The sequence below is a fragment of the Lonchura striata genome, chromosome 1A, assembly GCF_050655825.1.
Source record: "Lonchura striata isolate lonStrDom1 chromosome 1A, ASM5065582v1, whole genome shotgun sequence".
In the NCBI taxonomy this organism is placed as follows: domain Eukaryota; kingdom Metazoa; phylum Chordata; class Aves; order Passeriformes; family Estrildidae; genus Lonchura; species Lonchura striata.
The window spans coordinates 58,753,352-58,766,677 of record NC_140741.1 but is presented as its reverse complement, the minus strand read 5'-3'; the positions used below and the strand labels follow the sequence as shown (position 1 = coordinate 58,766,677).

At 39.3% G+C, this 13,326-nt stretch overlaps 2 protein-coding genes across 13 annotated transcripts in view; one reads left to right on the top strand and one right to left on the bottom strand.

Moving 5' to 3' along the window:
- Positions 1–5,184, bottom strand: part of APAF1 (apoptotic peptidase activating factor 1) — a 29,883-nt gene extending 24,699 nt beyond the window's left edge. Inside the window, exons 1-6 of one of the 2 annotated variants that reach the window (XM_021527933.4) lie at positions 5,126–5,184; positions 5,036–5,077; positions 3,810–3,951; positions 3,356–3,545; positions 1,910–2,107; positions 747–930 (exon numbers count right to left, since the gene is read on the bottom strand). In XM_021527933.4, coding sequence (XP_021383608.2) covers positions 747–930; positions 1,910–2,107; positions 3,356–3,545; positions 3,810–3,947 — 710 coding nt within the window. In that variant the 5' untranslated portion in view covers positions 3,948–3,951; positions 5,036–5,077; positions 5,126–5,184. Of the gene's footprint in view, positions 1–746; positions 931–1,909; positions 2,108–3,355; positions 3,546–3,809; positions 3,952–4,897; positions 5,078–5,125 lie in introns of those variants that run through there. The other variant, XM_021527932.4, reaches the window with a different exon arrangement.
- Positions 5,185–5,307: 123 nt separating this feature from the next.
- Positions 5,308–12,731, top strand: IKBIP (IKBKB interacting protein). 11 transcript variants are annotated; one of them, XM_021527936.3, is made up of 5 exons: positions 5,308–5,453; positions 6,368–6,467; positions 7,316–7,544; positions 8,236–8,353; positions 9,210–12,731. In XM_021527936.3, the coding sequence occupies exons 3-5, from the start codon at positions 7,351–7,353 to the stop codon at positions 10,032–10,034; spliced, it is 1,137 nt and encodes a 378-aa protein (XP_021383611.2). In that variant the 5' UTR covers positions 5,308–5,453; positions 6,368–6,467; positions 7,316–7,350; the 3' UTR covers positions 10,035–12,731. The 11 variants fall into 11 exon arrangements, with proteins under 11 accessions (XP_021383611.2, XP_077639693.2, XP_021383614.2 ...); XM_077783567.2 differs by having other exon boundaries at positions 5,311–5,453; positions 10,704–12,731; XM_021527939.3 differs by having other exon boundaries at positions 5,358–5,453; positions 6,373–6,467.
- Positions 12,732–13,326: the final 595 nt, after the last annotated feature.

Below are 13,326 nucleotides of genomic sequence, written 5' to 3'. Positions count from 1 at the left end.
TTTTGGAGGACCTGTCAATATTTCCCACATCTTTTCTTCAAACGAAAGATCTTTTTTCCCCCTGTACAGAAATGCCAGTATTCTACTCTGTTATCTATAAAGATCACAAAGTTGGCCTATTATTCCCAAGATAACTCATTGACAAGCAGGCTCATTTAGTTTAGTACAGATCTTCCCAGAGAATAATTAAATCCTCAGCAAATAACAAAAACTATTTCTCAAAGGTGAAAAAAGCTGTGCAATGACTGAGAAAGCTGTGCAATGACTGAGAAAGACAATGGTTTCTGGCAATAATTGGTCACCTGCTTTCACTTTGGCACCTCTAGACCAAACACTTTCTAAAGACACGATCTGTTCTGGAAATTAAGAATTTTCTGCAGTGATACACACTCTTTTTTCTGCCGTATGATCCTCACATATCAGTAAAGCAGTCTACACACACAGTGAGAACACTGAAAATTAGAGAAATCCTTATTTCCAGTTGTTTGTTCCCATCTTTCACTATTCAATCTCATCTTTCATTATTTCAGTATTCGCTTTTTCAAACAAATATGACTCCTGCACAGCTGGTTAACATATTTTGTTGCTAGAAGTCTTATTAACCTAAGCTAGGAAGTTGGATAAAAAAACAAAATACACACCACTGACACATGTAACAAAACCACAGATACCTCAGATGATTAGACCAAAGTTACTCTGCAAAGTTTTATAAGTAAAAGAAAAGTATTTGATTTTAGTGATATCACCTGGGGTATTTGCGTAACATCAGCAAACGAAGACGATCTTTAGCCTCCTCAATGTTAAGTGGTGGCCTTTGTGAAAGAGTGGAGTCATGTTCCAATCTACTACAGAGATTCTGAAGTTTTATGAGCAGCCCTGCTTTGTCCTGTTTCCCAACAGAGATCCAGTGAACTCCTCCTGGAAAGTAATCTAACAAGAAAAGCAATATTAATCATGCCATACATTTTAAATAATTTAAAATATTTTATAGCAACTTACAGCAGTAAGTCAGCATTAATTGAAACACAAATCTCTAAAATCTGTTGCAAGCCATCCTTGCAACTCTGCTATTAACACACAAGGGTGGTTCTACAAGACCACTCCTGTTTATTTTTAAAAGGAACAGACTCTGTAAGACAAGTACCCACAGAAATTTCACACCATCACTGATGCTGTTGTCCCTCCTTTCTACACGTCTTCCTTCCTGTCCCTCCACAGCCCCTTCTGCATCCATCTTTCTGCTCGTCTGACCTACCATTTACATTTTTAACCATGTAGTACTGCAAGAGTTCAGAGCCTGGGGTATGACAGTGATCAAGAAGATACCTAGATGAGTCAGCTGTAGCAGAGGATGCTATAGTATCTAACCCTACATCGTTTTTTCTTTAATGCCAAGTCCTACTTTCTCCTCCTAGTGTCCTATGCAAGGAAAAATAAATAAAATAGAAAAAATGCCATTAAATGTTTGTATCTATGATCTACTTTAAGCTAAGGCAATACTAATCACCCACAAATGTCTGCTACTATTAAAAAGTTTTTTAAACTCATATAGCAAGGAGTCAGAGGACCTTATAAGCAATGCCCAAAAGGAATATAACTGGATATATTATTTTGCACTAAAAGAAATAAAGATTTTAAGGTAATCAAGGATGCACGTACTCTCATAAACCACAGCAGATTCTAAGGTGAAAAGCTATTCAAAACCTTTTTCTACAAACTAATAGAACACTTAGTGGTCCTAGACCACCACATGGTTATGGAAGTTGTATATTGCAAGCAAACATTTCAGAATCACCTAAGAAATTAAGAAATCCAAATCACTTTCAAGGTGACATATGCACCATTCATGTCCAATATGTGTAAATCTACAGTGATTTTTATAAAAATACAGATGCTTTTCTGAAAGTACCTTCCAAGAGCTGAGGATCCCTTAAAGCTTCTGCTGTTAAAACAGTCTTCCCACAGCCTGCCATTCCATAAACTGTGACCCAACCTGGATCACTTCCCAAGCAGTACAGTTTCTTTTTAATAGCATCTACCAGTTTTGGTCGAGTGACAAAAACAACCGGTCTCTGTGGTACGCCTCCTTCGCAGAGAATGGTCTTCACTAAAGTTAAGAACAAGAAACATCAAAATAAAACATGAGTTCTAAATGAGATGCCTCTTCATACTCAACCAAACAACTCGTCATCCAAAATAACTAGTGGGCTTCCTCCCCACCTCATGTCCTATAAAAATGCCCTAAAATATGCTGGACTACAAATAACAAATAACAAAAAAATACTGCTTTTTAGAAATAAAAATACTTAGCATGTAACTAGCTCCCTACCTAAAGCAGTGTTCAAATTAATAACTGCATTGGGAAAGCTTATTACATTAATCCCTAGAAGTGAAGAGAGAATTAATATCTCCCATGGAAAATGTGGCAAACACAGGAGGTCAACATTACTATACCAAACAATCAAGTCACTTTCTCAGCCAGAGGTCAGCACACCGTGGATGCAGCAAAAAAGAAAGGATGCTGTGTAGGGCCTTTCCTTGGCAGTTCACAGCACAGCACTGGGGTCCAAGCAAGACTTCCACTGCTTTAAGCTGAGATAGCATGACTTGAAAGAGGTAAAGCATAACAGAAAAGGAAACGTGCACTTCATCTGCCCACTTTGTGGCTATATGAAGTGACATAACTGATAAACTTTGATTATCTAAGATAGCCTTGAACTCCACATGCCTTTGACACTTACTACATGCAGAGTGCCAGTAAATATGGCAGTTAGTCATATGCAGTTAGAAGGTTCTGCCCATTAGAAACTACAAATTTATTTCATGTCGAAGACGATCCTGATGACAATGCGGGTAAAAGTTATGGAACTTATACAAGGTAACTAAAAGATCTGATGGAAAGAATTAAGTAACCTAATAATTAGATCAATTAATCAATGATCAACTAGATCAATGTAGGTTGAGAGATTCCAGATTACTCTTCAAAATAAATATCAGAATTTTGGAGGCTACAAGTTTTTATTTTAATAGATACAAATGAAAGTCTGTCTTTCACTTACAACAAAAATTTTACAAATTAGAGAAAATAATAAGAGCATCAGTTCTTCTACCTTTTAAAATCAGCATTATTCAATATGAACACTTTCAAGGTGAGCTATAAAAATAGTAACTGTTGTAATTCTCCTGCCATATTAAGCAGAAGAAATAGACATAGTTACTATACTACCAAAATAAACAAATGCACCAACTGCTCCTTTTTCATTGGAACAGGTATTACACATAGCCACTTTCTAAGGATTAAAAAAGACAACTTTTGTTCACACTCCAGCACAGGGATTGCTGTAGTTACACTGACCGTAGGAAGTCATTCCATCCATTGAACTTTTTCTGTTACCAGACGAGACGGCAGGGATGCCGTCCTGAAGAAGTGCAGCAAGATCTCTGTACCCTTCGTGGAGCAGTGCATTATAAAAGGATCTATATGAATTATTATCCTTTGTAAGAATAATGTTTATTAGCATAGCTGCTCGCTCCTTCCGTGTATTCTAGAAAAAAAAAATTAGAAGAGGTATTACAAAACTAAGAAACTCCAAAAATAATTTAATCTATCACTTTGTAAATTATAGACTATTTATAGTTACAGAAATAGTCTTTAATTTACCAAGCCCTTAACTTTATTGAGCAACAAAAACTGTGTGCTAGAATTCGATAAATACAGGAATTAGATAGTCAGAAATTACTATTTTTAAAAGGATGGTAAAATATGTGAGTAGATTAGGGAAAGAAATAGCAGTGAGAGATAATTCTACCTGTTGCTTCACTCTCTCCTCCTCCTGTAATGTCAATACTTCATCAGAAATCATACGATCCATAATATAAGAAGTCTTGATGTCATTTTCCAGTGCTTGACGATTCATAAGCAAATAGTTTCTACTCTTGACATCCATATTTCTTCAGAGTGAAAAAGAGTGGGGGAAAGTAAAGTCAGACTGGGAACATAACTTACAAGCATGAGGAAATAAGTTTTAGAACAGCTTATAAATTTTGGTGTTAAAATCAGAAGGAGTAGCAAAGCACTAATTCTGAAAATACACATTTTTTTTCCCATTCCTATGAATTTATGTTTATGAACACTTTCAGAACTACAAAACCAAAGACTACAAGCTTCTCATATACTAGCATCTTGCTAAATGTCTCTATTCAAAGGTCTTCTCCCCACTCACTACATCCCCCATTTTTTTTTAAGTCCTTGGATTATGTGATTGGGTCAACAGGATGAGAAAGAGGACTGGCCTCATTGCACGGGATAAACGCATTGTTGTCTCCAAGTTCAAGGACACTTGGCTCCTGACATGATGGAAGAGGGAGCACCAACACTGCCATTGACTGCGCTGTACCTTCCTTTATCAGCATTTGCACACGCAACTTCAAACTTGCATTCTCCCTCCATATCATAAAAAACCAAATGTCTGAAGAAAACAGGTGAAAACTATTGACTACGGCATAAAGAACTGATCAGAGCCTCCGAGAGTCCCAATCGACCAAAACGCTCTCTCTGATGACACTCCTGCCAGGAAAGCTCCATAAACAAGTCGAAACTCCACACAGAACACACACAGAAGCGTTGGCCTTTTCCGGCACCCTCTCCTTCAGGAGCTGGGCAGACGCAGAGCAGCTGCCTTTGGGTAAGCCCGTGATGGAGAGCCCCTTCCGCCGTGCTGACAGAATTTCCTATAGTCACTAAAAATTACGTAGTTAAGAAAGCCTTGCACACTACCTTCATCCCAACGCACAGCGGAGGAAAGGGGACTCTAAACAGATAACAATACTGCTACAAGCGAGGCAAATACAGAGGAAATCGCTCCACAAACACACCCAAAACAAAGGGTTAACTCACAGCGTGCCGCTGTTGCCAGCCGCCAACCAAATGGAGACCGAGGCGCTCAGACCGCCCGCCCGCCGGCCCCTGCCCTGCCCCGGCGGAACCCTCGCGGTCCGGTGCGGTCCGTCCCTGCGCGTCCAGCACGGCGCTCACCTGGCGGGCAGCGGGGAGCCCCGGCAGCCGCCGAGCCCCGAGCCCCGCCGGCCCCGAGCCCCGCCGGCCCCGAGCCCCGCCGGCCCCGAGGCGCAGCCGCTACCCCGCGGCTCCCGGGCAGGCGGCGCCGGCAGCGCTTCCTCCTTCCGGGCCTGGGCGGGGAAGGGCCGGCCCGGCCCGCTCGGTGCCCGGCCCGCTCGGCGCCCGGCCCGCTCGGCGCTCACCGCCGCCGAACAAAGCCCCGCGCCGCCGAGCCCGGCCGTGCTGCCGGGATCGCCGCCCGCGGCGGGCGGGCCCGGACGTGGCGCAGCGGGCGGCGTGCGGCAGCCGCGGCCAGGGGAGGGGCCCGGGCCTGCAAACGTGGTGCCTGCGGGGCAGGGCGGCCCCGCCCGCCGCTGGGGCCGGAGGAGCGCGGCGGGTACGGGGCGGCGGCCGCAGGGAGGGGAGAGCGGAGGTCGGCGCTGCCGGGGCTGGGGAATCCTGCACGGCGGGCTCGGGCTTGCCGGGGGCCCGGGGCGCGGAGGGGATGTGGATCACTATGGGGGAGAAGAGGAGATGTGGGTCACTCTGGGGGGAGCGGAGGGGGTGTGGGTCACTTTGGGGGAAGCGGAGGGGATGTGGGTCACTTTGGGGGAAGAAGAGGGGATGTGGGTCACTCTGGGGGGAGCGGAGGGGATGTGGGTCACTTTGGGGGAAGAAGAGGGGATGTGGGTCACTTTGGGGGGAGCGGAGGGGATGTGGGTCACTCTGGGGGAAGAAGAGGAGATGTGGGTCACTTTGGGGGAAGAAGAGGGGATGTGGGTCACTCTGGGGGGAGCGGAGGGGATGTGGGTCACTTTGGGGAAAGAAGAGGAGATGTGGGTCACTCTGGGGGAAGAAGAGGAGATGTGGGTCACTCTGGGGGCAGCGGACCGGTCCGGAAGGGTCTCTGGGGAGCTGCGGCTCATCCCTCTCTGCCGCACCGGGCTGCGCGCTGAAGCTGTCCTTTTAAAGCAGAGCTTTTCTCTCTTAAACTCTTTTTCTAACTATTATTCAGAGCTCTCTTTTTTCCCTCCATTTTAACTTAATAATATATTCTCTCCAACCCCAAGATGTTTTAAAAGCTTCAAAATACAATTTTTCCGTTTTGGTGGCTTCTTTTGTTTGGTTTTTGTTTTGGTTGCATTTTTTTGGTTTTGTTTTGGGGTTTTTTGTGTGTTTGTTTTTTTGTTTTTTGGGGGTTTTTTGTTTGGTTTGGGTTTTTTTTGTGTGTGTGTTTTGTGTTTTGTTTGGGGGTTCTTTTGGTGGATTTTTTTTTTTGGAAATGAAAAACTTTTTTCTCCATGCTTCAAGCTCAGAGTGTACTTCCTAGTACTGTGGCTCAAACAGCTCTAAACTACCTGCATGACAGATTGGATTTTAAACAATACCTTTTACCCCTGTACATGACTACGTAAGTATCTCCAAATATTTCTATTTTGATATGTGACTAAGCAGCAATGCTGCTAAGTGATCCAAAACCCCAGCAGAACAATTTGGTCTCAAATTAGGCTAAAGCAACTCTGACAAGGATCAAGTCTATTTTGAGGAGTATGGTGGGAGATTTTAGGCTTAAAAACTACACTCTGTACTTCACTTGGATGGTTAAAATATGAGCTGGAGATTCATATTGCCTCAGTCTATTCTGACCTTAATTTTATCAACAGGAAGTTTTTCTGTTTTCTAGAGGAATGATTTAATGAATCTTCTGAACTTTTTTATCATGACTTTTTGTTAACTGATGTTTGTGATTTTACAGATGACATGAAATCGTTACAGCAGAGCTACTAAATTAAAGCTTGATTTGCAATTTTATTTTTTAAATTGAAAAATTAACTTTCTCCTTTTAGTGTGGTGTAGATGATAATTCTTTTTTAAATCTACAGGTAAAACACAAGTACATCAGTGAAATTGCTGATGAACTTGTGACAGTCATCAGCTACAAAAAGAAATATACTTTTAATCCTTGTAATTTTAAATCTATCTTTAAAATAACTTATTCTATAACGGACAAAATATTTCTGGAAACATGAAGTTAGATTAAGCTTGGAAAGTCAATTCAGCTGGAGAAAATATGATAGCAATGCTCTGTAATATAGAAAGCAAGTGAAAGTATGATACTTTACTAGGAAGCATAGTGAACACCAAAAGAAACATTTTTGGAGGTGTATTTATGTACTTACAGTTTATGTTTGAGGATGTTTAAAACGTAAGAAGTTAAAAACAAGTCCTTTCTCTTGTTTGTTTTTTTTTTTTTCCTAGCTTTCTCCTTTGCTTCTGCTTTTTAAAACCACAAAATGTCTGAAGTTAAGACAAGGAAAAAAGGTATTTCTTCATCCAAGACCAATGAAGATTCACAGAAGGCTGAGAAGCACAGTAATTATGGGAAGCTGGCAAGTCCCAGGACCAGCAATAATCACAGTTCCTTTTGGATGGACTCAAGGACAAGCTTGAGTGTCGTTTCCCTTGCTGTTTGCCTGGTGGTGAGCTGGTAGGTAACCCTCTCTAAAGAGGATTTTAGTATTTTCTTTTGTATTCTGTGGGGTGTGTGATTTTCATGTTAGCAGAGAGCTTGAGCTAAGTGTCTACAGAAACATTTAGAGCCAGAAGGATCCAGGAAAGAGTAGCAGTATTGACAAGCAGGGAAACATGGGCGTGCAGTGAGTTACTGTAGAAGCTCCATCTGTTACATGAGGTTGAAGGTGCCTTGCTCAGAAATTCTAAAGACCTGCTTTGGAGACTGCATCTTCCTGGAGAACGACTTAGGCTGACAGGAAGTGCTCGTTGAGCAGGCAATAAATGGACAGAAGAAGTGAAATAGAGTTTTCTTTAAATCATTTCCTCATCAGTGTAATAAACCGTTCATCAGGTGGAGTCCTTAAGTAAAGGTCAAATGCCTTTGTTAAAGATGTTTTAAAATATCTTAGCAGCATCAGTGCCTTAGTTACCCTAGCATGCAGTGTAAAAGCAAAGACATCTATCAATGCTTCCTTGCTGTCATACCTTTTGTAGAAGTATCAAGACAGATCAATTTGTTTTTCTTTTTTTGCCATATATTGATCTAGCAAATTTTGTGAAAACAAATCCCTCCAGTAACAATTTGCTCTGAATCAGGTCCTGAAATACTTAATATATACTAATTAAGAAGTTACGTTTTCTGTTTATTTGCTTGAAATTTCCAGGTTTCTATTTCAGCAGTCAGGTCAATTTTCTGATCTGGAAAGAAAGTACAATTTTTTACATCAAGAAGCTGAAAAAATCCTGGATGTGGGAAATAAAGTAAACTTAATTTCTGAAAAGGTAATAATTAACATCTCAATTGGATGATCTTTTGTGAACATTTGTCATTGCTTACTTCACTGTTATTTCATTAATTTAACTGCCTGTTTTAAAACAAGTTTTCAGAATGTGTTTTACTTGCCTGTGAATAGGCATTTAGAGACTATTTCATGTGACAAAGCATGTCAATCCATGCCATTGTTCCAGTAGGTTGTATCTCAGTATAATTTTTTAGAAACTAAAGTATTTTTAAGAACTTACATATATGCATGTTTCATTTACCATTCCTCTTTCATGTGCAATTCTTAGGTACATTGATTTGAAGAAAATGTACCGGCATTTTGATGTAGCAGACCTGTTCTAATAATATGAAGACATAATAAAGTGATAGATAAGAAAATACTATAGTAATGAAAAAAGATATTACCACGTGTGACATTATCCAGTAGAAAAGATGTGCTGGCTGCTGAATTATCCCTGATACATTATGAATAATGATGGAAGCATGGCATGGCTCATGCCAGTGATTTTATTTCAGCACTGATCTCTGAATTATGTCATTCATATATTATGTAATTTGGATATTTATATACTACAGATTTCAAAGTGTTGCATGGGATTTACTGTATTTTTGACAAAAAAAAACAAGCATGGAAAATTGCATATATGCTATAGAAGTTCAACAACAGACATACTTTTTCATGCTAGGTTAATCAATGATATTTTAAAGAGGAACCATGGAAACACACCATGGAGGAACTTTGTAACAAGTACAGTGGTTTTTAAGGGACTTTATTATCTCTTAATAAATGGAAATGGTTTTCTGTTGTTACTTTTGTTAAGTAGACACAGACATTGTTTTGTGTTGTAAATGCAGCTTGAGTCTTCTGAAAGTATCCTGCGAGAAGCTGCCTCATCCATCTCTGTGATGACTGAGTTTGGGCAGGAAATATCTTCTCTTCATAACACCATAAATGATATTCAGAACAATGAACAGACTCTATCTCTAAAGATGCAGAGAATTAATGAGAAGTTCCAAAATGTTACAAATCCCTGGAGAAGAAGTCTGGATGAAATGAACACAAATGCTAGTGGTTTAAAATCTGAAGCAAAGTTCATTCATACAGAAGTTACTTCCAAAATTAATGAAGTTGACCAAAGAATTAAATCCCTTGCAGAAAGAGTAAGAGATTTGGAAGACAGTACAGCCAGAAATATCAGAACACTAAAAAAGCAAGAAGATGATGAATTTTCTAGAGTTGAACAAAAGTTGAACTTGGATGCAAAGTCAGTTGAAAAGATAGAAGAAGAACAGAATAGTCTGGTAGCCAAGGACACAGACCTGAATCAGAAACTTGCAAACTATGAACCTAAAATTGAGGAGTGCAAGAGCCATTTGCCAACAATTGAAAATGCTATTCACTCCATTCTTAGGTTGTCAAGTGAATTGCTTGGTATGGAGAAAAAGATAGAGGACTTGAAGACACAGCTGTACGCTGTGGAAAATGACATGCTGAAAACTGTTTCTGATACAGTGGTGATGCAGAAGGCTCTTGAAGGCCTCCAGTCCAATGGCAGCTTGTTCAAAGTGCTGCATGAGCTAGCTGTTCTAGAAGCAGGGCCTGACATAGCAGTATCTTCAAAAGCAGCAGTAACTTTAGAAAGCTTTAACTTCGAAAATGACCAGAATGGGGATAAGTGAATTTGGTCTCAGGCTTTTCATTGATGAAAAAGCGCTTTTTTATAAATAATGTGATTTAAACCTATATCAAAGATCGCTGATGTACTGTCACTGATCTAAAGATCATTGGAACAGCTTGAAAGGTGGAGAAAGAGGGTAGTGAGCAAGGAAGTAACACTTTGTTAAAGAAGGAAAGTAATATTTTCTTAAATTAAGGATTATTTGCAGTTTTTTTATTAAAAACAATTTGAAGCCAGGTATTTAGATTTAAGGGGGGGAAAGTTAATATTTTTAGTTTGTATTTAGTTTTCACTACCTAGTTTCTTTTGTTGTTACTTTGTGTATTTTTTTCCATAGACTTGTAACACAGTGAACTGATGATTTGTGTTTTCAGAGGTCACCTTGGAAAGTCACGTAGCACCTTCTTGTAATTTTTTGTTGCAATAGAAGAAGTACTAACATTTATTAAGTATACTGACAAGAAAAAAAAAAATCTGGTTGTGTTATAACAGAAATTGATTTCCTAGAGACAGATTTTGCACTCAAATTGAATGTCAGAATAGTAAGGTATTTCATTAAAGTATAGCTTGAATTTTGACATTGAGTTCTTAAGCTAGAAATATTTTTGTATTCCTCTAGTGAATTTTGACATTGAGTTCTTAAGCTAGAAATATTTTTGTATCCCTCTAGTGTGAAAAGACTTGGAACTTAATGAAACAACTGGAAGATCTTCAAATAATTTCTCACATTAAATATCTGCAGGAAGATATTTATACAATGAAAACATGGTCTAGCCGCATAATTAAAAAACAAGAAGAACTGGAGAAGAATTTAACAAGCCTTTTTCATGCAGTTTCAAGCGCTGAACAGGATGCAGCTTCTGTAGCAAAAAACATAACATTGACAATTGTGACAGTAAAAACTGACATAAGGCGCATTTCAGGCCTGGTCTCAGACATGACTGCACTGACAGATTCTTTGCAAACATTAGAAGATAAAGTAGAAAAAGGTGAAAAGGCAACAGTAAAAAATATAGGTGACCTCCTTACCAGTAGCATCGACCGAAGTACGAAAATACAAAGCCTGGCATCCAGTAACGCAAGAAAAATTGAGCAAATTAAGACATCACTGTCTGAGTTAAAGAGCAATTTTGACAAGCATTCTGATAGACTTTTGAATCTTGAAGGTGACAGAGCAAAAGTTCTGAAGACAGTTGCATTTGCAAATGATTTGAAACCTAAGATGTACAGAGTTAAAAAGGAGTTTGCCATCTTGGAGCCCTTAATAAATGACCTAACACTGAGAATAGGAAGATTAGTGGAGGAAGTTTTGCAACGGCAGAAAGAAATTGCTTTACTGAATGAGAAATTGGCCAATCTAACAAGAGTTCAAACTGAGATTAAGGATGTGAAAGATGAAATAACTAAGATTTCAGATATTAATTGATCACTGAAAGGCAATTGCCTAAAGAATAATGTTTGAGGAGTGTGAACTCCCATCATGTGTAGTACTGAGAAGGCAGGCAATATTTAAATGCTTCATTTAGAAGCACACCTAAACCTGAAATTTGTCCTATTCTTTTGAACAGGACAGGAAAAAGTCATACTTATTTCAAGGGAGAAATAATAATGTGAACAAAAAATGTACCTCTCTGCATGTATTTTTCTTTCTGAAGAATGAGAGATGCTATATTTAATAAATTGGTTTTTTTGTATAATAAAGCAGTGTTAAAGTACAGAATTAAGTTCTTAGTTTTAGAGTTTGCTTTCACAAAGAAAGCAGGACCCAAGAATGACAGATCTCCAGTTTCACTTTCCTGCTGCAAAGGAAGGAATAGGATTGTGGTTTCCAGCTGAACAAAAGGTAGTCCAACAGCAATAGCACTTTGTCTCTATTTACTCTATGATTTTTGTAAACCAGTTTCTTTTTAAAATAATACTTAACAAGGTAAATGCAGTGAAGCAAGAAATCCTCAGAAATATTGCTGATGCTTCCAGAAAGTTTGTCATACATTCAGATGGAATAATTTGTGTAAGGCTTTGTGTGAGGCTTTATAATAGTAAATCAAAATTACTGCGCAGCACTGTTCTGTCTTTAAAACAGAACACTCTATAGGGACAATGCTCTGAAAGATGTAATAATGCTGCTGATGGCTTTATCCCAAAGTGTCTGTTCAGAAATCCTAACAGTGTTAGTCATTCATTATTTCTTAGTCTGTAAAATACTAAAGTGAGCAGCAGAATTAGTAGAGAAGCTACTTGTATCCCAAAAGGCTACTGCTATGAACTATTGGGACTATTTAAGTGCTGAAGAACAACAGATTTGAGACATTTGAAGTAGACAGTAACAAGACAGTGGGAATGTTTAAGAGGAAGGTGGGGGAGAGAAGTGCATTAAATAAGAATAAAAATGGCTATAAATATCAATTGGAAGCAATACAACAATTCAGAAAATCCCTGTAAATGAAATCATATCAAGAAGTGTAAGTATACAGTAAAGTCTTTATGCCTTTTTAGTTGGCCACACCTTAACATCTGGCAACTACTAGACCCTCAATTGTATGGAAGATGCAAACATTCCTCTCCCTCACTATTTTCATCCTCATTCAGCATTCCATGTCTTTTGGTCTGCTTCATGTTTTGGTCTTCTGTACTTTCTTTGCTTCATTTGCCTACAGTTAGCCTCCAATAAAGTTTTTCTCTGTTTGGTATAGGTCCATTCCTATCTTCCCTTTTCTTCAACCTCTTTCCAGTCCACCTGACAGATGGCAAGAATAAACCTGTCAAAAGACAAGTTTTCCTAGAAGCATCCACAGATATTCTACCAAGCCCTGTCCCTTTGCTCTTCCACACAGTTCTTAAGTGAGCTCCTGAATATAACCAAATGGCATTTGAAGGAGGCAGCAACATTAAAGAACAGCCATGGTAAAGTATGCATTGCCTGTCATACCTCAAGCAAAGTATGTACACATGCACATACACCTTAGGGGATTGAGGTTTACATAATAAATATATTGTGGATGCAAGGCATCACAGGCTACAGTCATTTTATTCACTTTGCTTTCAATTTTATGAATGCATCATTTGTGGTCAGTAGCCAGTATGACTCGAAGAGGCAGAACTGGAGAACTGGTAGAGCTACATCTACACAAGTGATGTGGAAAATATATTCCAGCTGCACAGTTAATCTGAGCAGCCATGACACAGCAGAGGTCTGTCTGCATTAAAAGAATGCACTTGCTCCTTGGAACAGTAACCAGAAAACAAGCCAGGATAAACAACTGTGGATTTCACGTTCAACCTCCAAATTCTAG